Below are 24,752 nucleotides of genomic sequence, written 5' to 3'. Positions count from 1 at the left end.
TGAACGATCTGTATGACAAGCCCCACCTTCTCTTTAACAAGCTGTATGACAAGCACTGCCTTCTCTTAAATGATCAATATGACAAGCTCCGCCTTCTCTTAAAACAATTTGTATGACAAGTCCTGCCTTCTCTTGAACGATTAGTATGACAAGCCCCACCTTCTCCTGAAGAATTTCTATGACAAGCCCCGCCTTCTCTTTCCCAATTTCTATGAAACAAACCCTTGAACAATTGAACAATCTGTATGACAAGCCCCGCCTTCTCTTGAACGATCAGTATGACAAGCCCCACCTTCTCTTGAATAATTTCTATGACAAGCCCTGCCTTCTCTTTACCAATCTCTATGACAATCCCCACCCTCTCTTGAACAATCTGTATAACAAGCCCCGCCTACTCTTGAACGATCAGTATAACAAGCTCTCTATTGGATTTGTCATTTGAAACGTGCACTGAAACGCAACAGGAGCAACATATTTTACATTTTGCAAAAAATGTAGGATGAGGCATGCATTTGCAATGATTCTGGGCATCATTTTTTTTTTTCAAATGAAAGTTATTACTGGTGACACATTATCCCCATGTTTGTGGCCTGCTGATACAGCTAATGTAGTCTGTCTGATAAATGATCGGAGGCTCATGCTGGTTTTAGCTGTGAGCCACACATCTGTTGGCCCTGTGAAGATCAGACTCTGGCTTTGGGGATGGAAAAGTGGCATGATGGGGTTTGGGAAACCTCTGGAGCAAGAAAAGCAGTGCAGATCGCTGACAGACAATATGCTGATTGCAGTAGCAGGGGGATTATATCAGAAGTGGCCCACTAGATTAGCTTTAATAGGGCTGTAAAGCCAAATATCTGCTATGAACAGGTTTTACAGAGTTGCGAGACACACAGGTGTCAGCAATTACTGTAACAAACTGTTTTGACTAGCAGGAACTCTGACAATGAGTTTCATTTATAATAGCACTCTATAATATATATTAAAAACCTCTGTAAAATATACACAGTTGAAGTCAGAATTATTAGCCCTCCTGATTATTAGCCCCCTTTTATATTTTTTCCCCAATTTCTGTTCAATGGAAAGATTTCTTTTATCTTTGCCATGATGAAAGTGCATAATATTTTACAAGATATTTTTCAAGATACTAGTATTTAGAGTGCAATTTACGGGGCATAACTAGGTTAATTAGATTAATTAGACAAATTATTGTATGACAATGGTTAGTTCTTTAGACAACTGAAAAAATATATTGCTTAAAGGTGCTAATAGCTTTTACCTAAAATTTTTTTACTAATGCTCTTATTCTAGCCGAAATAAAACAAGACTTTCCTCAGAAGAAAAAAATATTATAGGAAATACTGTGAAAAAATCCATAAATTGGGAAATATCTGGCAAATATAATTCACAGGAGAATAACTTTGACTTCAACTGTAAATTCTTTTCAATTCAACTCAAGTTTATATTCTTAACAAATGTAAACACATGCATGGAAAACTACTTTATTTAAAACAGCACACATCATTCAGACAATCTTGATTGTCGGTGGTTTATCACACTAAGCATTTACTCTACTGTACTCTACCACCTCTTACCCTAATAGATGGACATTTCTAATAACCTATAAAATAACCTTTAAAACATGATTTCAAGAGTTAACACGAAGCTCATGATTTATAAATAGCTTGTTAGGCATCCTCAGGCCCAGGGCTCCCTCCTTTTCATAGGGTAGGGAAGATTGAGCTCAGGTCAATCTCAAAACTTCCCTGCTGCTGAGGCTAAGGTCAACATCCTGAGAGTAGGAGATTTAGGAAAAGAGACTTAGGCTTACTTTGTCTAAAATATAGAGCATATTTGGATGGTGGGAGGATACCGGGGAACCCGTGGAAAACCCGCGTGGACATGGGGAGAACATGCAAAACTCCGCACAGAAATACCAGATGGCCCAGCGAGGACCTGGAGCCAGTGGTATTCTTGCTGTAAGGCAACAGTGCTAGTCGCTGAGCTGATGTGCCACCCATTCTGGATAAAGATGGAAGTAGGGGAGGAGGGCGGTTTCTTCCAGATGAAGATAGTTGTAGAAAAGAGTTGAGAATATATATTGTGACTTGGGATCTTTTGATTGGAGGATCATGATTAGCTAATGTGGGCCAGCTGGGTCAATCATGAGCACGTGCTCCTCTCGAAATTGCATTAAACTTCACTTAGTGATCAGATGATTCTAAACCACTAAACTCAGGGAATGTTTTCAGTAAATTTCAGGAATCAGTTCAAAAAGAAAGCCAGAGATGGACAGAAAGAGAACAGTGGTGGCCAGCTTTCAGTGAATCATTCAATATTCATGTATGGCACGATGATAGTTTTTACATTTGGATAAAAAGCAAGCCTGCATCTGACTAAAAACACTTTGGATGAGGATTGTAATCGATTTTAAGACAACTACAGTGATATACAAGGTCATACTATACTTTATGCACAGGCCCATTTCAGTACATTGACATTTTGCTTCCCCCCCACACAATCCAGGATTTTTTGAATTGTGTCATGTGTATGCTGCAGTGTTCAGTAATGCTGAATGGACCTGTAGTATAGTACTTTAGTAGATCTGTCTGCCAGGCCAAGACAGTTGGTTTAGGGATTTTTGGTGTTTATTTATTTGTTTGTTTAACATATCCATGTGATCCTGCTCAATATGGCAACTCCACTTGCCTAAAATGTATGCACGCTCTAAAAAGCTCCAAGATTAGTTGTTAGACTGTACATTTATAATATAATTACAATATTTGATTGGTATCCTTTGGGATTCTTCAAGTGTTTATTTTAGGAAAGACATCTACATTATTAACTAAAGCTTCAATTGTTTTTCAGTCAATCTGTTTATGAATGGTTTATGTAGAGACCTTTTCAGTAATTCAAATCACATAGCACATGCATTCATCCAATCAAAAATAAGATCGCATCAAACTTCAACATACGAAAACCCAGGAATACCAGTAAATCCTTGAGGGCAAAACTAATCTGGTGTGAAATCCAGGATTTCTATTAGTAGGGGTTTACACTAGCCTAGGGTGAACAAAATCTAGCATGAAAAAAGCATTATAATTCAACACAGCTACTTAGCATCTCCTTGAGTATGTTTCTGAGCATGTAGATCAACACAATTACTAGTAAATTAGAGTCATTGTGAGACGTCCGCTTAATGAGAGAGACTCTGACTGTGAACAAGTGAAGGATGACAAACTCACTCTCTCATCCGCTGGATTCTGCCCTCAGCCATGGACATATTGATGCTACCGACTCCCAGAAAACCCAGCTGAGGCTTCTCATTCTCTGTTTCAGCTCCTGGAATGTACAAAACAAATATGCAACATCAATTAAAAGTTCAGACTCATTTCACTTGATTGAATTTGTTTCTCTGGACGTTTAATAATCTTTTCATATCAGGCTCATGCTAATTGTTATAAGGCTTTGTAGACGAATATAAATTGCTCATCCACATTATACTGTATACTAGGGATGTGGATTGCAACTCATTTCAATATATTTAAATGAAAATCTTGTCAACAGCTATTAAATCACCTAGTCTAGTCTCCAGAGAGTCAAAAAAACTTAATGTACTTCCTAAATAATCCATTTTGAATAGTCTTACATAGTGAAAAACACAAAACACAGAATATATATATATATATATATATATATATATATATATATATATATATATATATATATATATATATATATATATATATATATATATATATATATATATAAATAACACATTAAACTTCTCTATAGATTTATTCAACATCAATAAATAGTATTAATCAATAAATAGTACTATAAGTGCAAACTCAATATTATTAGCAGAATTATTATAATAAATGATGAATTAACAATGTAAAGGTGTTGTTTGTTAAATACTGCTTGCTTTACAGTGTTGAACATGCTATTTGTAAGTGAAAAGTTATAAGAAAAACTAGGCAACTATCCATGTAAGGGTATTATATTTGTTTGGATATCAATAGTTACTATTGTTTGTCACGTGGTTCTAATTGAAGTTGTTTCACATTTAAATCAGTATAAAATGTACAGAATTTTCTCTCATAACTGGTAGTTTATACTATAACATTAAATTTTTAAACTCTGAACCTATGCAAGAAACAGAGAAAATGAACACATGCAAAGTAAAATTTAATTTAATTCAATTCAAATTAAAATTATAAAAATTAAAATTAAATTAAATAAAAAATATAAATATACAAATATACAAATACAAATACAAAAATTGTATTAAATAGAAAGAATAAATATAAAACTAAAATATAAAATTTTAATTAAAAATATAAAAATAAAAATAATAAAATTTTATTTAAAACATAAATATAAAAATATAAAAATACAAATAAAATAAAATAAAAATATGCTAATGACTACTCTAAAAATGCTAGATTTTTTAAGATTGTCAAATATGGATGAAACCGGTTGGGTTAAAAACTGTTGGGTTAAAATTTGATTTAATATCTTAAATTTAATTAGAAAAAATAATAAAGTTGGGTTTCATCCATATTTGATTCAACTTTGGGTTAAAACAAACCAGCATTATTTAGACCACTTCATTGTGGTCATGTCATTGCCCCATAAACATTTCCTGCTTGTTATCAAACTATTTCATAACAGTAACAAGAGGCAATTCAATCATAACTTAATGTTAAAATAGCAATCCTAACATTTTCAATATGTGGCTCTTTTGGATTCTCGGAAGCTGTTACATCCCTCAAAATGGTCTAGAGTGTCATTTAGTTGAGTGTCATTCAGTATCATTTAGTCAACTAGTCTCAATTTTAAAGACAGTAAATAAAAAAATATAAAACTATCAAGCTTCTGTTTAGAAAAAATAGCAATAATAATAATAATTTCAAATTAATGCTGTTATTTTGATCTTTCAATCAAAGAATGCTAAAAAAATTAATGTTTTTAATGTTGATTACAGTAAAAAAAAGAAAAAAACTGCTTAAATCAAAAGTGAACTGCTGTTAACTTTCTAATAATAGAAGGATTTGCATCTGAAGGATGCTTCAATGTTGATTCAGTTCATCACAAATACATATTACAGATATCCAAGATCTAAGATGCAGGAGAAAATCATAAACAAGTAACACAGTTGATCTAATCTAGCGCAATAAACGTTTACCGGCTTATATTCAACTTTATTGTTCATGTTAATGAACAAATCTCTAATAAAAAAGCAATTTTTATGAAAGTATATTTTAAAGTTTACGGTTTACATGACATTTTAGATATTCTAAGATAATACAGGATAAAAGGCACCAGGAGAAGACATTTTACACATTACATAAAAGATCTGGTACAATTCAGGCTACACATTTTCTGTAGGCCAGTGCTGAATGAAGTCAGAGATGTGAAAAAGCTGAATTTCTGAGTTGACAGCCACAGTGACATGAGCGTTATGGTTCACCAAGCCAAACCAGTTTGTGTGTGTGTTTGCATGTGTGTGTGTGTGTTTGTTGGTTTGAAAAGTCAGCAGGTGACAAGGACATGTGCACACAGAAATCATGTCTGAGCAGCGGAGCATTGTGTTATGTGTAGGTCAAGTGTGTTTGTGTGTCATTGGTGGAGCAAAACTATAATTATGATAAATAGCAATGCATCAGGGCTCTTCACAATAATTCTTAAGGAGTAATAAAAACCTGTTGTTGTGGCACTTGTGCATATCTTTAACAAATTAAATAAATTATTAATAACAATTCTTTTTCTATTATTTAATTTTTTTTCAAACGTTAATACAAAATTCCAACATTTGATGTCTTGGACCACATCGATCTCTGAACTTATTCTGAATACTCTGACTAAATTTAGAGATTGATGTGGTCCAGGATATTTTGGAGGGTATGTTAAACCTGTAGGTACAGTAAAGTTAAAATATTAAAAAGTGGTTTTTTGTTTTTTTTTTACAAATTTGATTAATCACTAAACATTAAAAAATAAAGTAATAAAAAAATTAATTAGAGATTTAAAAATAACAAAATTAACAACATATATATATATATATATATATATATATATATATATATATATATATATATATATATATATATATATATATATATATATATATATATATATATATTAATATAATATATAACAAAAAGACAAAATATCAATAGACAAAAATCAAAAAAATATCAAAACTATATAAATAAATAATTGACCAAATGTACTGTAGGTGCGTTTTAGCATTGTAGTTTGTTTAATGCAACTGTATTTTTAAAGGTTCAGTTCTTGAGCTCCATTAGCCGAGTCAGAAGTGTGCCTTAATATTTTTGGTGGTACAGTAACAGGCAGTAATTTTCAGCCACAATTCACTGGTTATTAAAAGTAATGATCAATCTTTTGAATAGCTTTTTGGTTTAATCAAAATCAGAATTACTGCTGCTCAATTTTAACTAAAAAAAAAAACCTTTATTTTTCTGGTTTGTTTTCAATCCATTCTTATTCTTTTGGTTGAACAGATCTGACACTTGTGTTGACACGGTGGCTGGTGAAAAGAAGAAATGGGATCAGCTTAGAAAGTGTTTCTTCTCTTACTGAACCAGAAATACCAAACCTGAACTCACATCACCCATAATGCATTGCCCTGTCACCGCTATCATTTATCTTACTTTAGAGATGTGTCAGCTGAGTTCAGAAGTGAAGAGTAACCTTTTTATTATGGGTATACATGAGGATTACTAATGGATTCTTTTTGTATATTTGGCTTGATAGAAAGAGTTTTTGTTTTTGACTACTTTTGTGAATAATACGTTTTGTCATAATCAAACGACAAATGAATTCATCTGTATGCATGGACATTTTCAGAAATAAATGCTAACTCGAGATGACAAATACCAATGCTCATTTGCAGTGGCCCCAAAATCATTTGTACAATTAATGCCAAATTCAAATTGTACTTGATAACAATGCTAAGTGGCATTTTTTGAAGATACACACAAGCACACTTTTCAAACTAAACATGTTTGTAAGGTTGTAGATTTCAAAAAAACAAATGAAAAGGCGTAAATAATTAATCAATGAACTAAACTAAATGAAAATAATTTTAAAAATGAAACATTTTGAAATCATACCGAAAGTGTCAGATCTGTGTTCTGACTAAATAGTTATTCAGTATTCAGTAAGCATGGTTCTTTGCACAAATAAATAAATAAATTTTATTAACAAAAATAAAAAATATATAAAATTAATAAAAAATAAATTATAAATATATATATATATATATATATATATATATATATATATATATATATATATATATATATATATATATATATATATATATATAAATATATATATATATATATATATATATATATTTTTTTTTTAATGTTGCAACAAAATTCCAACATGTGTTACCTTGGATCACATTAATCGCTGAATTTATCTCTGAATATTCGGTCTAAATTTAGAGATTGATTTGGTCCAGGATATCAAATTTTGGAAGGTATGTTAAATCTGGAGGTAAAGTTAAAGTATACATTTTAGATTTCAGTTTTGTTTCACTTAACATTAAAATAAAATAAAATAAAATAGATCTGTGTTCTGACTAAATAATTATTTAGTAATCAGTTAGCATGGTTCTTTGCACAAATAAATAAATAAATAAATATTTTTTAACAAAAAGAATAATAACAAATAATAATAATTATAATTTTAATAATAAATAAATAAAACTTTTCAATGTTTGAACAGATTTCCAACATTTGATACATTGGATCACATTAATCTCAGAATTTATCTCTAAATATTCTGTCAAAACTTAGAGATTTATGTGGTCCAAGATGTTACATTTTGGAAGGTACGTTAGGTAAATCCGTAGGTAAAGTAAAAGTATTAAATATATATATTTTTTAGATTTCAGTTTTATTTTATCACTTAACATTTAAAATACATCAAATAAAATAGGATTTATTCAAATTGATTCAAATAAAAAACATTTGCAAGGTATAAAAAACAATGACAAAACATACAAAACAAAACAACAAAAATATACAAGATGAATAAAACGTTTAATTATATTGCAAATTCTATTCTAAGATCTGCAAAATGGCCTGAAAGTTTTCCACGCTCACCATGGAGCAAAACCAATAAAACAAAAGAATAATTAATAGAGTAAAAGCAATAAATAAAATAAAGTATTTATTTTCGACGGCTCATAAAACAATCTGTTTGTTGCATTGAAACAACAAGCAAAAAGACTACATTCAGAGGCTGATGTGGTTCAAGCATACAGTATGAAACTTAAGAAGGTAAAGTGAACCAGGAAAGAAAGCATTGGATATGATTACTCCAGTTCTTTCAATGCGGAAATACACATACAGTATCTGTGGTCAGAGCCTGTAAATAGCATGAATTACATAATCAATGTCACCACAACTTCAAGTAGCAGATGAACAGGCTTCCTGACATCCTCACCTCAGAGTCATCAGGAACACCACAAAACCCTAACAATCGCACACTGGGAGAGCTGAAACTGGCTGATTCGGTTATGGAGCTAAATGAGCGTACTCGCATTTCTTTAGAAGAATGGATTTTTTTTTATAGGTCTTTGACCTTCAATAAGCAGGTCTTTGTCTGCTCTCTGACCTCTATATGTAATTGGGTAGTCAGTATTGGAAAAAGATGTTATATATCTCACACTGGTAATGGAGTGTGGCTGCCAGTGAGGTTCTATTGGTGCACAAAGCGTATCCTGAAAAAGGATTCTTTGGCAAAAGAATTATAGATTTGATGGATTAAGCCCAAAGTATACTACATTTTATATTGTAGATCTTTCTTTAAAAAATGTGAATCAAGCATACATCCATGCAAGTTTATTTTATTTATGGATTAATATACACTAACTGGTCACTTTATTAGGTACACCTGTTCAACTTTCATTGCATTCAGGCATGTAGACATGGTCAAGACAATCTGCTAGAGTTCAAACCCAGCATAAGAATGGGGGAAAAGGTTGATTTAAGAGATTGAACATGGCATGATTGTTGGTGCCAGAGGGGCTTGTCTGAGTATTTCAGAAACTGCTGATCTACTGGGATTTTCATGCACAACAATCTCTAGGAGTTGCAGAAAATGGTACAAAAAAGAGAAATTACCCAGTGAGCTACAATTCACACAGGCTCCCCAAAAATTGGACAATAGAAGATTGGAAAATTGTTGCCTGTTCTGATGAGTCTCGATACCTGCTAAGACATTCAGTTGATAGGGTCAGAATTTGGTGCTAACAACATGAAATCATGGATCCATGCTGCCTTGTATCAACGGTTCAGGCAGGTGACGGTGGTGTAATGAAGTGGGGGATATTTTATTGGCACACTTTAGGCCCATGCGTATCAATTGAGCATCATGTCAACGCTACAGACTACCTGAGTATTGTTGCTGACCATGTCCATCCCTTTATGACCAGAGTGTACACATCTTCTGATAGCTACATCCAGCAGGATAACACACCATGTCATAAAGCGTGAATCATCTCAGACTGGCAAATCTGCAGAAACTGCACAATGCTATCATGTCAATATGGACCAAATTCTCTGAGGAATATTTTCAGTGCCTTGTTGAATTTATGCTACGGAGGATTAAGGCAGTTCTGTAGGCAAAAGGGGTCCCAATCCAGTAGTAGTAAGGTGTACCTAATAAAGTGGCCGCTGACCTTGGGTTTAAGTTAAGATGTTTGATACATTTAATGTTTCTTGTCCTGCTTTTCTTTTAGTTATTTTGTTATTTTTATATATTTGTTTTATGTAAACTTGTAAACACCTTAATGTAAACATGTAAACACCTAAAACCAGGGGTGTCAAACTCAATTCCTGGAGGGCTGAAGCCCTGCACAGTTTAGTTCCAACCCTGCTCCAACACACTTACCTGTAGGTTTCAAACAAGCCTGAAGGACTAAATTAGTTTGATCAGGTGTGTTTTATTAGGGTTGGAACTAAACTGTGCAGAGCTGCGACCCTTTTGGAACTGAGTTTGACACCTGTGCCCTAAACTATTCATGTCGTGTAGGATTTTTGCCACATTTTGTGACAGGATAGTCTATACACACGTTTTTTTGATGCTGCCTACCAATGTTTTTTTTTTTTCTCTCCCATTCAGCGTATGTTATCAAACATTACATTAAAATGACACAAAGTCAGCGTGTGCTCGAACAGAAACTCCCCCTTTCATGCAAACCCTTCCCTCTTTCACCACCCGACACCCACCTAAACAAAGCTAGACTCACCCATCTTCCTGACTTTTTTTAAACTGGAGGTATGAAAACACCCTGCTGAGACAGGGGGATTTCATGGCCTTTTGATGAAGTTAGTTTGTTTTGTTATATTTCTTTCTTTGATTTAAGCACCTCTAACTACCTCCTCTCCAACAGATACTGTAAATTGTCATTGTTTCATTGTAAATGTTTATTCTTTCACTATACAAATATTTTCACGTGTTTTCACTGGTATGGGTAATAAATAGTGCTGTCAAAATTTTCCATTTTCCATATATGTAATGCCTGTATTTTTGCAGTCCACTTAGAATCCAACTTGGAATTCAATGTTTACTTCATTGGTATTGATTATTTTGAAATTCAAATAGCATTAACATGCCTGTGTTTTTATTTCTGTAATAAATATGGCTGTCAAGCCAGGATCTTGATGGTTTATTGTCGGTATGTTGTTTACATGAAGAAATCTGTGTTACAAGTTAAACAATAATTCTAATAAACAATTATATTTTTAATTTAAATAGTTTTGCGTTTAAAAAGTCTTGCGTTTACATTAATTTTTAATTTGAATAGCCAAAATTACAAGTTTCAGTCTTTCAAATGTGATTAATGGCGATTAATTTTCAAAAAGTGTGAATAATTGGTTAATTTTTTTAATCGATTGACAGCACTAGTAATAAATAATCAATTGCAGTGATATTCGATCTTCAGTCGTTCTATCTCCATTCACTGGTTACACACACACAAAACACTTTAGCAACTGCATAGCAACTACTCCGAACGCCTTAGCAACCACCTAGCAAGCACTTACTGTAGCAACCAAGTGAAACAGTGATGCATTTTACCAAATTGCTATGCCATGGCAAAGCCCACTCAGAGTTTCTTCAGGAAATGTACATATCTAGTTAAAACTATTAAGTTTTAACCATTAACTATTATGTATTTTATTAAACAGAAATTGGGGGAAAATATACATGATAATTAAGGAGGGCTAATAATTTTTACTTCAGCTGTAAATGTGCTTAATTATTACATTAGGCTGTACTCACCATCTGAATCTCCAACCAGAACGTTCTCCATGTGTCTGATCAAGGCCTCCAGGTCACCGTCCTGTGACACACACACAAAGGGGACACATCCATGCTTCAAACGCACCATATGTTCCTTCTGGTCCACGTACTATGAAATTATAATATTAGCGAAAATAATAGAGCTTCTTCTGTTTAGGATCAAACAGTGGCCAGACTCCCAGATGACAGTCTAGCCACACAGAGGTGTCGAAAACACAGATCCTATAAAACACATTTCCAGATCAATGAGTCTCCCGTCTGAAATCATAACATGACCTGGAGGTGGAAGTGGGAGCAAGAGAGAGGCTACATTCTCCCTTGAGGTGTTCACCTTGTTATGATGAAAGCCTTGAGGAACGGATGGACTGAATGAGGCTAAAGAAGAGCTAAAGGTCTATCAGCAAAATAATGAGGGAGCTGCTTCTGCTGCGCTTCTGAACTGCCCTAAAATATTTTTTTTAACAAAATATTTTTTTGAAGGAGGCATAGTGGCTTAGTGGTTAGCACTATCGCCTCACAGCAAAAAAGTTGCTAGTTCAAGTCTCAGCTGGGTCAGTTGGCATTTCTTTGTGGAGGTTGCATGTTCTCTCTGTGTTCGCATGGGTTTCCTCCGGGTGCTTCAGTTTCCCTCACAGTCCAAAGACATGTGCTATAGGTAAATGAGTGTATGAGTGTTTGTATGAAGGTGAGAGTGTATGGGTTTTTCCCCAGAACTGGGTTGCAGATGGAAGAGTATTCGTTGCGTTAAACATATGCTAGAATAGTTGGCGGTTAATTCTGGTGTGGTGACCTCTGATAAATAAGGGACTAAGCCGAAGGAAAATGAATGAATAATGGATATATTTTTTGAAATTCCAAAAGTACATGTCTATTTATCCCAGCAGGGTTGTTGTGGGTATCTAAACTAAATTAAAAGTGTAAGACCAAGTATTTGTCATTTTTACATTTTTAAATTGGCAGTATAATGTAATTGAATTTGATGTGGTGAAAAAACAGAAATAAAGGAAAATTTTAAAAAACATATTCAATTATATAAGAATGGGAAGAAATAGTATTGTTGAATATGAACCATAGACTGTAAAAGACATGGACATAGTATCTGTGACATCACCTATAGGTTTCTGAAGAGCACAAAAGAAGCTAAAAGCAGGCCAACCATTGCCGACCAGGGGAAACCAAACAAGGGCAAAGAGGTGGAGCGTGAGAGGAGCTACAGATGCCTGGTAGCATTTTGCTTTGATCGGCTTTTCTTTGGGAGAAATGTTTAATACTTCATTATCTGTGACTCGTTTGTGTTCTGACCACATGTGCTTGGTTGTACACTATATCAATAAAGTGTTTAGTCTTTAAAAAAATGTTGTAATGAATTGAGCAACTAAGAATTGTTCTTATGACGTTTTTCTACATGTGGCAAATGCAAATTATTTCCAAACAATTAAAATATAGTCTGTGTTAGTAAATGCAAGGCTATTTATAAAATCCAGGCGTAACCCTGTACACCGTTTCAGATGACTGTTTTATAGCCTACAGCTAATCAATCTGTCAGATTCTGAAGTGTATCATATTTCTAAAGAAAACTATAAATAATCTTAAATAAAACAAATACATTTATAGAGATGGTATATAAGTCTATAATTTCACTCATCTGAGAAATAGAGGCCATGTGAAGGGTTTGTGAACATAATTAAGTGCACACAGCATGCCATATCATCTGATAAATTTTAGAAATAATTCCAAAAAGCTACTGACTCTGTAAAGCCACATAAAAACAAAACAAAATGATGATATATATGCCGAGTTTAGCGGCTAATCAGCCGGAATCAGCTAAGGTGAAGTGACGGTGACCAGCGAGACCTAGCTGTCACTCAAGTGGCCACACCCTTAATTATGCAAACCTAAGATAAATGAAACAGATGAGTTATATAAAAATTCACCCCCCCTCACAGTTGTCGTGAAAGGTAATATTAACTATAAGAACCAAAATCGTTCTTTGCACCAGGCTGTAAACACCTTCATTTCTTTTGTAAAGTTGGCCATTTTAACAGTAGGGTCAATAGAAATTTGCTCTGTTATGGAGCCAGGACAAGTGGAATTTCGATGAAATGCAGTTTCAGTTACTTCTGTATTTGCTTCACGGAGAACAGCGGGAGGATGCCACTTGACATAAACATTTCCATCAAAAACTATTTTCCACCATGACAAAATAACTATTTAAATAAAATACAAAACCTATGTATTCTATAATAGGTTTAAGAATAACAACATTTAAATAATAATAATTATAATAATTTAATATAACTGTTTAAATTGTTTAAAAACTGCATATTATTAGTTTTTATTTTAATTACAATAACAATACAACTAAAACAATTAATAATAATAATAATAATAATAGTAATAAAATAATATTTTACTATATCTTTAAATGTTTTTTTTTATAAAACTGTTATATTTTAATAGATATTAACTAATGTATGCTTAAGAATTTACCTCAGAATCTGTCATTGTTATTTCATGATAACTAATATAAGCTAATAGGCAGTGGCGTAGCACAAACTGCGTAGGTCCACCTTCTGGAGGGCTTCACAATCACTTCACAAGCAAGGTTTTTTTTTTTCGATGGAAAAAAATTCATACAATAAGACTATGCTCAAGGCTGTCATACAATAAGACTATGCTCAAGCCTTGAGCATAGTCTTATTGTATGAATCATTAATGAGAAACATGTTTTGTGTAGCTATGGTATGTTATGGATTATAGTATTTTTACTGTTCATTAAATCAAACTAAACAACCAATTTATTCTGTTAATGATCGATTGACGCCAGTTTTCCTTCAAGGAAATTACAAAATTAACAAGCTTAATTTTGAGAGGGTCCCCACCGCAGCGTGTGTCCTGTATGCCCGTCTGCTTCACCATTGCTAATAGGCTATGTACCATAACAATATACATATACAGGTATATGTAAATAACTCTTTTAGACCATAGTTTTAAAATACTGAATAACATTTTCATGATTTAATATTAAAAGTCTAGCTCTGATACAAGGGGCTCTATCACACACCCTGCGCAATGTGGCACAAGGTGCGACGCAATTGTTATTTGCTACTTTCAGCTCGGCGCAAGGGTCATTTTGAGGTGTTGCGCCACGCTGTTTAAATGGCAAATGCATTTGCGCTTATATGTGCGCCCATAGGCGTTCTTGTCTAAAAAAGCAGGCGTGTTTTGGTGCGTTGCTGGCACGTTGCTATTTTGAGAAACTGTAATAGTCTGTTCTTTAGACCTGAACAAAGTCTGTCTATTGTCTGGCGCAGAGTGCACCTGGCTTACACACTGTTTAATACACACAAGATGTAGAGCAATACGCAAAAATCTTTACATATGAAAAAAAAAAACATAAAATATTAAGGATATATATAGGATATAATAAGGATATATATAGGATATAATAAGGATATATATATAGGATATAAATATAAAGGAATATTACAATGTTAAAAAACATTATTTGCTTGCCTACATGAATTTAAAAACCACTGCCTTCATACTTTCTTCATCTCAGGCTTTTTCAGTTCCTTCAATTTGCTTTTGTATAATATTATTATTATTTATTACATCCATATTTATTTTTGTTTTATTAAAAATAAGCTTAGATTTGACCACCTGTCAGGTTTTAGACCATATGGGGCACAGCATGTGTATTTGGATATAACTCAGGTTTTTGAGCACACTTTGTTATTATTGTTCGCTGGAAATTAGAACTGAATTTAGAAACAGTTTTAAAACAAATCTTTGCGCTTAACAAATGAAAGTAATTATTTATAGGCTAATTGATGTTTATGCGTAAAGGTTTCCCTATCCAAGAGAGCGAAAGTGGAAGTTAATAATTTATCTCTCATTCTTGCACTGTAGGTGCTTGGTTTAACAGTTTTCTTGCTAGTGAAATGCTCAGTTTTTACACGTTCACTTACTTTACGTCATGCAAATAGTAAATGCGCTTATGGCGCGACACAACTGGCTCTTAAAAGGAATGGGAGATGAGACTCTGATTGGTTTATTCTCAAAACATACCTATAACTCATTAAGAAAATAAACTCAACCCTTTTAGACCATGCGCCATGGCGCAAAGCGGATTTTTCCGTCCTTATATTAGCAAAAATGGATTCTGACATGCCCTGAAAGCGTTTGCGCCCAGCGTTTTGCACTTTGCGCATGGACCATCAAAATAGAGCCCAAGGATTCAACAATTCAATGTAAAAATCAAAAGGCAACTGAATGATAAATTACTGTGCCAGAGGTTGATTTTAGACAATATTGTGACTGAAAAAACAATCATACTGCTATTGGTTTACAGCAAGCAGGGCCGAGTTCATTGTATATGAGAAACAAGTGCAGTGAGTAAGAACGCCAGCCTTTGGGCAGTTCAAGGAAGTCACAGCTTCTGTGCAAATCACTAAAATGAAAAATGAAAAAAAAAAAAAATACAGTCGCAGAAAGAACTGCTATGTATTATGCAGTTATTAACAAAATGCAATTCTTCTATCCTTCATCCTGGGGAATCTTACCCAGCCACAGCTGGCAGCACAAACATCGCCAGCTCCACAGCTAATTATCAAATATCCACTGGGGCAGAAGTCTATTCCACTCCCTCCTTTGGTTTTATACTTATACCATCACACTTTTCCCCCCTTCCTCTCAATGGTGACAAATAGTTTTAATCTATCTCAGCTGGCCTGATCGAATCGCGCAGAGGCCTGGTATTGGATTGCCACTTTAAGAGTCTGCTGAGGTAGTTCAAAATCTCCTGGGAGTCCAGATGAGCCCCTGGCTTATTTTTTTGCACTTGATCTGAACGTATGTGTTTGGCTGTTGTGCCACTGATCTCCAGCACTACAAACTATGTGCATTAATAATAAGCCCCAATGGGCAAAGTGCATTTGCATAATGTGGACTGCAATACCACAGACAAGTGGTATTGAATTCTTGTCCATTAAAGACTACCTGTGGACTTGAGTGCATGTTTGGTATGACTGAATTCATCTTATTCCATGCTTCATTAACAGATGAACCTGTCAATGAAGGCTTATTGAGACTCGAGGGTTCGTCTGAGTGTAAATAATTCAAAAAGATATCTGAAGAGGGTTTTTGAGGATGGAAGAAACTATGCTCATTGTTTATATGTTTTATAAACACATAACAAAATAAAAAAAACAGTTTTTAAATTTAAGTTCAGTAAATCAAGAATCATGGTTTCAACTAAAACTAAAACTACAACCTAAGCTCATTAGAAATATGTGCCTCATCCGACATTTTTCCAAAATGTAAAATACATTGCTTCAGGTATTTTTCATTGGATGTTTCAGATGACAGATTCACTAGATGGCGCTGTTTACAGTTTACAGTTTTGATAATATGTAATTTAGAGTATGTTTTGTTATACTGTTTTATATTTTGTTATACTTTCAGATTAACATCTTTCTACACAAGAAAACGGGCCTTAAAATTGAGAAAACTCAATTTTATTTCTAATACATTTTTAACCAACCACAATAGGTACCGAAGTGCTGTACATGAAAACACTAAACACATGCAAACAAGCACGGAGCCAAAATACATAAACTCACAACAAATGATTAAAAGCTAAAGAAAATAAGTGTGCTTTCAGTGACCTCTGAAATGACTCCAAAGTAGAAGATGTTTTTAAAGAGAGTCGAAGATCATTCCAAAGTCTTGAAGCTGCTACTGTAATGCTGTGTTCAACCCTTCCCTAAAACCAACCAATAGTGTTTTCATGGGCAAGGGTAAAAAAAAAGGTGCACTGCGAACATATATTTGTAGCTTTATTTTACATTGCTTTTACATTTTTTTGTGGAATTGTGGTATACTGGACTAAAACCCAAGCACTTTGCATTGCAAGTACAACACATTACAAGATTAGTTACCAAGCAAACTGACCACGGCAACAAAAGATGTCCGTTTAGAGATAGATGGGTGAGGCAAATGTATTTCAATAAAAAATCCTAAAGGTTTTAAGCTGTTTTGTGGAATTTATTTGGTGTTGTGAAAAAGTACTGTACAAATTGAATCCTTTATTTGTCGATAATGTCACATATCATTAGTATGAAATGGATTTAAGGTTGCTGATGTCATACTGCCCTGTAGAATTAATTTCACCTTAAAATTGCAGTCAGACAAGTGTTTAAGTATTTGTTTAGTTTCACAAAAATGTAGGCTGAAGCACATATTTCCAACAAGTCTGTGTTATATGAAAAAAGAACACCTACTTTTTGGATGGCCTGGGGATGAGTACAATAATAGCAGATCTTCATTTTGGGGTGAACTATCCCTTCAACTTTTGATAATCTGTGATATTTTTGAATTAACTTGCAAAGCCACAATACAAATTTGTATATACCTCAATATGTGAATCACACTGGACATTGGAATGATTTTGCTGTTGCTGGTTAATGTTTAGGGAGGAACAGTGGCTCAGTGGTTAGTACTGTCACCTCACCTCAAGAAGGTAGCTGATTTGAGTTCCGGCTGGGCCAGCTGGCATTTCTGTGTTGAGTTTGCATGTTCTCTGCATGGTCACATGGGTTTCCTCCGGGTGCTCCAGTTTCCCCCACAAGTCCAAAGACATGCAGTATAGGTGAATTGGGTAAACAAAATTGGTCGTAGTTTGTGTGTGAATGCGAGAGTGTATAGGTGTTTCCCAGTAGAGGGTTGCAGCTGGAAGGGCATCAGCTGCGTAAAACATGCTGGAATAGTTCGCGGTTCATTTTGCTGTGGCAATCTCTGTTACATAGAGGACCAAACTGAAGGAAAATGAATGAATGAATGAATGAATGAATGAATGTTTAATGTTTTTTGTCTCTAAAACAAAAATTTTATATATATTTAAGCTATATATATATATATATAATTTTTTTTTTTTTTTTTTTTTTACTTACTTTTAATTCTAATTACACTACATCCGATTTACTGAGGCAGCACTGAGTTAAATCATCTTCAGATGTAAATATCACACAGTCACACACACTGATTGACAAGAGCTTCTCTGCGGCGGTGGATCTCTCCTCACCTGTCCACATGTCTGACAGGACGGGTCTGTAGGGAGATTATCCTCTGGGTCCTCCTCTCCATCTGAATCTTCCTCCGAGCATGACTCGAATTCATCCACAAAGTAAAATGCTTCTGCCGCCTGAGGATCCTCTGGGATTGCTGAAATGATCATAAAAAAATAGCACAGATTTAACTGATACTCTGAAATGTTGAGAAAAATGTTGGGATATGGCAGTCTCAGCCATTTACACTTTATATTTTCCATTTGATGACACTCTGCTGTCAGCATCCACCCAGATCTGAAACGTACAGAATATTTCAACACATTGTAAATAAATGAACACTGACAACCTTATACTTACACACACACACACACAGAGTTTCTGGGTCTGCAACCAAAGTGATTACACAGGTTCATACTTCTGATTCTATTAGAAAGCGACTGGACCTCTACATTCGAGACTCAGAGATGGCAGAGAGAGATGAGGGAATGAAAGTAGGGTATAAGACTATACTCTACTCTGTGGGGTCTCAACAGTTTCATTTTCTTTTACAGTGCTCTCCAAATGTCCTACAGACAAAATGAGAATAGTAAGGAATCAGTATGCGGATTTACACCTGTATCCCGTAAAAAGGGGATGTTTAAAAGATCCCATGAAACTAAAATAAAGCTTTTTGAGATATTAGGATCAGAATTGTTCATTTTTATGGTATCTACCATCTTTAGTTCTGCACCAAGATCCGCGTTTGGGAAATATAAAACTGATATAAACATGTAAAGCTTTTAGTTTTTAGTCATTTCTGCCTAAATGGTTTTATTCATGTCACCTTATACTTCAGTTTCTCATCAAATGTTGACCAATCAAATACTCTCTAGTACAGGGATCACCAATCTTTTTGAAACTGACAGCTACTTTTTGGGTACTAATTAATGTGAAGGGTCAATAGTTTGATACACACTACTCTAATAACAAATTTGCTCAATTGTCTTTTAATTATATGTTATTGTTCATAATTAATGATCTTCATCTATGTGAAGATACTGATCATGTTAATGATTGTCATTCTCACAATAGTTGTCAACAATGATTTGTAGGTAGGAAACAGATAAATATCAATATGCAACACTTTACTTCTATAAATCTCTGAACGTACAGTATTTCCATTATTAAATGATCATTTCTACAATATTTTCACTAGTCATTGACAATTTTAAACGATTCATGCACTAAAATGTACCATGTTTGTAAATCAATTGTGTAACATAAATCAACCTTTAGATTTTACTGAAATTATCACCAAATCTACAGCATTTTTAACATAGCCGAGACTCTTTTAACCATTGTAGTTGCCTCGAGTTGGACATCGAAGAGAGTGGAGATTACATTCATTCCTGTCTTTAAGCACAGTTTTGTTTTTTTCTGTCTGAAAACGCCTTGTTTTTCTAATCAAAAATGTGTATCTCTAAATGAGGCTTTGATTGCAGCTTATTGAGGTTTTTCATTGGTCTCGTGAATAAAAGACTGCTGTTTTCACAAACCTTCCTTAAATTTGCAGACTTTTTCCACTTGTAGTGCATTGCCTGGTGGGTAGTTAGTAAGGTAACACTAGCTTTTCGTGACATATTCTGAAATGTCTCTCAAAATTGTGCCGCTTTGCCTTTGCCCCATAAATGAGATAGAAAATCTTCCTCCTATTCACTGTGAAAATTATGTTGTTGTTTATTTCTGCCATGTTTTCAAATCATCTCCTCCCCTGTACCGCACCAGCAACCATCGTTGTGGAGACCAGCTAGCTGTGATCTAATATAAAATATTTTGTAAGATTTTTTTTTTAAGTGACTTATTGTCATTGTCAAATTTACACCAATGCAAGTGAGATTTAAAAAGAATAGCTACAAAAAATTATTAGATGCAGCTTACTGGTAAGTGGTGCTATGGTGAGCTATTTTTAGATCAGGCCCGCATGTTGGTGACCCTTGCTCTAGTATCTGATATGCCCCGCCCCCTTCAAGAAGCTTCACATTCGCTTCTCAATTGATGCGCTTGAGCTCAAGCACTTTCACCGGCAGAGCTGTGATTTAAATTGAAAAGTTATTTGCTGTTTTTTTTTTTTTTTTAAGTGGATCTACTTTATGCCCCACCCTCTCTTGATTTTTCAGTTGAGATTAAGTCAAACATGGAATAAAAAAATACACATTTCAAAGCACTTCACAGGACCTTTAAAATACTCACACATAAGCTAGTCTTTAAGGAAAGGTCATGGTTTGGCTTGTGACACTTTTACACTGTCGCCGCAGGTGTTTTTATGGTCTACAGGTTAAACTGAGTGAAGACAAATGTGATTTCAGCAGTGAAACATCCTCCAGATTGAGATTTCACTGAGGATACAATATTATTTCGCAGCAGGATAGGGCTGCACAATATATCCAAAAAAATTATCATTATCGTCATAATAGTATATGCAGTATCCACACTGCAGAGAAGTGCAATAAATTACATTTTATTTAGCAATCATTTGTGTGCTGCATGCATACAAAAGGTTGATCAATCAGACGTGGCCTTACAATCTTTATCCCCAGCTCTCCAGTAGGAGCTGTTAGGTGAACCTAAAGCTGACAATATTTAAAGCCAATAAGAATCTAAATATACGCATTTTTTTCAGTCATTTGTGGTTAAGTCTTTATTATTTTATAAAGGTTGTTTATTTATTTAATTAGTTTTAAAAATAGTATTATTATTTTAATTGATGATAAAATTGCATTTTTATATCGTAAGAAATATCATTATTGCGGCAGCACGGTGGCGCAGTGGGTAGAACAATCGCCTCACAGCAAGAAGGTCGCTGGTTCAAGCCCCGGCTGGGTCAGCTGGCGTTTCTGTGTGGATTTTGCATGTTCTCCCCGTGAGTGGGTTTCCTTCGCGTGCTCCGGTTTCCCCCACAAGTACAAAGACATGCGCTATTGGTGAACTGAGTAGGCTAAATTGTCCGTAGTGCACGTGTGTGAATGAGTGTGTATGGATGTTTTCCAGTGACGGATTGCAGCTAAAAAGGAATCCGCTGCGTAAAACATATGCTGAATAATATGGTGGTTCATTCCGCAGTGCAAACCCAGATTAATAAAGGGACTAAGCCAAAAAGAAAATTAATGAATAAATATTGTTATCGCATCACTCAACAACATTGCATTTTTTCCCAGTATCGTGCAGCTTTAGAGCAGGTTGCAGACTGTGATTGGGCTATTTTCAGCATGTTTTGAAGAACAATCAGGCTTGTTTTGTTATGCAGACCTGGATATGTTCGTATATATATATATATATATATATATATATATATATATATACATATATATATATATATATATATATATATATATATATACATATATATATATATATATATATATATATATATATATATACATATATATATATATATATATACATATATATATATATATATATATACATATATATATATATATATATATATATACATATATATATATATATATATATACATATATATATATATATATATATACATATATATATATATATATATATATATATATATATATATATATATATATATATATAAATATATATATATATATATATATATATATATATATATATATATATATAAATATATATATATATATATATATATATATATATATATATATATATATATATATATATATATATATATATATATATATATATATATATATATATATATATATATATATATGTTTTTTTTAATGTCATTTATTCCTGTGATGGTTAACTAGAATTTTCAGATGGCATAACTCTCTTCCGTGTCACACTCTAGAAATCCTTTTTTTGCTGATTTAGTACTCAATCATAAGCATATATTGTCAGTTCTCAATTATTAAGAATGTTTACTATTAATGTACAAACTGTTTCTTTTTTTCAAAATTGTTTGATGCCTAAAACATTTAAATATATTTGATACACAGTTAAAGTCAAAATTATTAGCCCACCTTTAATTTTAATTTTTTTTACACATTTTTAAATAATTCCCAAATGATGTTTAAAAGAGCACAGAAATTTTCACACCATGTCTGATAATACTTTTTTTTATTTCAGAGAAAATCTGTTTTATTTCAACTAGAATAAAAGCAGTTTTTTTACTTTTTAAATACCATTTTAAGGACAAAATTATAAGCCCCTTTAGGCCATTTTTTTCTGATTGTCTACAGAACAAACCATCTTTATACAATAACTTGTCTAATTACCCTAACCTGCCTAGTTAACCTAATTAACCTAGTTAAGCCTTTAAATGTCACCTTAAGCTGTATAGAAGTGTCTTGAAAAATATCTAGTCAAATAATATTTACTGTCATCATGGCAAAGATAAAATAAATCAGTTATTAGAGATGAGTTATTTAAACTACTATGTTTAGAAATGTGTTGAAAAAAATCTCTCCATTAAACAGAAATTGGGGAAAAATAAACGGGGGGAAAACTGTATATATTGAATTATTTAATTTAAGTTAAATAACTTTTCAACACTGATAATGATAGAGTAATGATGCATGTAAATAATTCATCTTTGCTATCATAGAACTAAATTACATTATAAATCATATCAACAAAAACAAGTTACTTCAATGTTTTTAAAAATATTTGTATTTTTCATCAATTAAATGTCTTGGTGAGCATGAGAATTTTTTTTTAATTCCTTCAAACTTTTTAACACTAGTGTAATGTATCTTTTTGCAACCCTGTTTATTTAATCATTATTACTTGCTTTGCCATTTAATTTAGCCAACGAGGGCAATATCCTACTCTGTTTTCTCTGTTGTTGTGGACAAAAGGATGTGCAACCTGCAATTTAGAATTAAAGTGTAGAGTCATAGGAGCTCATTTACAACACAACAGCTCTGTTTTATCTGGTAAAGAGGATTAGTCATGACAGCGAGCAGAAAGCACAGACTACAGAATCTCAGTGCAAGACGCTCAGTCATTTCAAATGATCGTGTGTTCAGACCTCAGTCCTGCCTCATTGACTCTGTTTATGTCTGTTTTATACTGAAACCTCCTGACAGAATATAAACGAGTGGCCTCTGCTAGGAGAATGTCTAAACATTTTTAACCCTTTATTGTGCACTCTTAGAACATTCAATTGTGTTCCTGACATTTTTTTGTTTTGTTTTAATGACAACCCATAGACCTTTTTCTTAGAAATGCCTAATTTTGTTAGAAATTACCCACTATTCTTTCAACTTCCAGTGAGCAGCTGATGCGTATAAAAAGTCACATTCGGACAGCTTTGAAAATATAGTTTTAATCTATTTGAATCGCTTTTAATGTCTTTGAACTAATATTGCTGTCGATCAGGGCCAATTCCTGGACTGGTTACTTAAATAATGTGATCTAATAGGATGGAAAACAACTGCTGCAATTTTACCTTCGTTATCAGACGGCATCTTGGAGCTCCGTCATCGCTAAAGTCAATATTTTCTCTTCTTTCAAAAATATAACCAACTTAAACAACTGTAATTCACCAAAATGTTTGACCCACGTTTAGCCTGTATTGTCCCAAAAACACATTGATTTAATAAAATCAAAGTGAAAATAAAGTGACATTTTGAAATGACAAAAAAACACAAGGTAAATACCACACAATACAAACTAACTAAATGAAACCAGGATTAGAATCAACATGCAAATCAGCCAGAATAGTATCAGTAACTTAATACTGAATTAGGAGAACGTTTTTCTTTAGCACTTGTACCGCATCTGACAGAAGCATAATGGCTTTAACACACATATTTCTTTTTAAAATTTAAGTTATGCATCACAAAAACAGTCCGTTAGACACTGAAAACAGTATTGACACCCAGTTGCGAAACATTGCTGTGGCTGATGACAATTCATAACGGAAGTTCTAAGCATCCTACAAGAAGGCCCTGGGCACTATAGCACCCTCAGCAATGAAGAAAAAAAGTCTATAAGCCAAAGGTCAACCATGGTCTGGTTACAATGCCCAATAAAGGGTAAGGAACATCAGTGATACGTTTGAAAAAATTTGAAAAATTAATCTTCGTATTTCTTCACCTGTCTGACACATACAATACACACAAGCTATTGTAAAACATTTGACGGTGAGGTTTGTTCTAGTAGAGGACCACTGGTCATCCAAGACTAATTCTATATTAAACCCTCGTTTTACTTGTAAAATCAATAAAATTGGAATTTAATGAAGATAAATGAAAAGCCCAAAAGTCTGGATCTTTCAGAGAACACTCTAATTACTACATTTATTGATTCCGATTAGTAATGTTAATGACACATCCAGATATTTAACAA

The 24,752-nt window shown here is 33.4% G+C and overlaps 1 protein-coding gene across 12 annotated transcripts in view; it reads right to left on the bottom strand.

Moving 5' to 3' along the window:
* The window catches only part of nek11 (NIMA-related kinase 11), a 247,266-nt gene that overhangs the window by 150,068 nt on the left and 72,446 nt on the right, over positions 1-24,752 (bottom strand). For 10 of the 12 annotated variants that reach the window (XR_012392449.1, XM_073926501.1, XM_073926500.1 and 7 more), the window contains 3 exons: positions 18,431-18,570; positions 11,326-11,386; positions 3,243-3,339 (listed from right to left, as the gene is read on the bottom strand). Coding sequence is in view for 11 of the 12 variants with exons in the window: in XM_073926501.1 (XP_073782602.1) it covers positions 3,243-3,339; positions 11,326-11,386; positions 18,431-18,570 (298 nt within the window). In the remaining variant the exon portion in view is untranslated. Of the gene's footprint in view, positions 1-3,242; positions 3,340-11,325; positions 11,387-15,385; positions 18,165-18,430; positions 18,571-24,752 lie in introns of those variants that run through there. The other 2 variants (XM_073926506.1, XM_073926507.1) reach the window with 2 other exon arrangements.

Source organism: Danio rerio, chromosome 16 (genome assembly GCF_049306965.1).
Source record: "Danio rerio strain Tuebingen ecotype United States chromosome 16, GRCz12tu, whole genome shotgun sequence".
NCBI classification, from domain to species: domain Eukaryota; kingdom Metazoa; phylum Chordata; class Actinopteri; order Cypriniformes; family Danionidae; genus Danio; species Danio rerio.
This window is presented reverse-complemented; position numbering and strand designations above follow the sequence as displayed.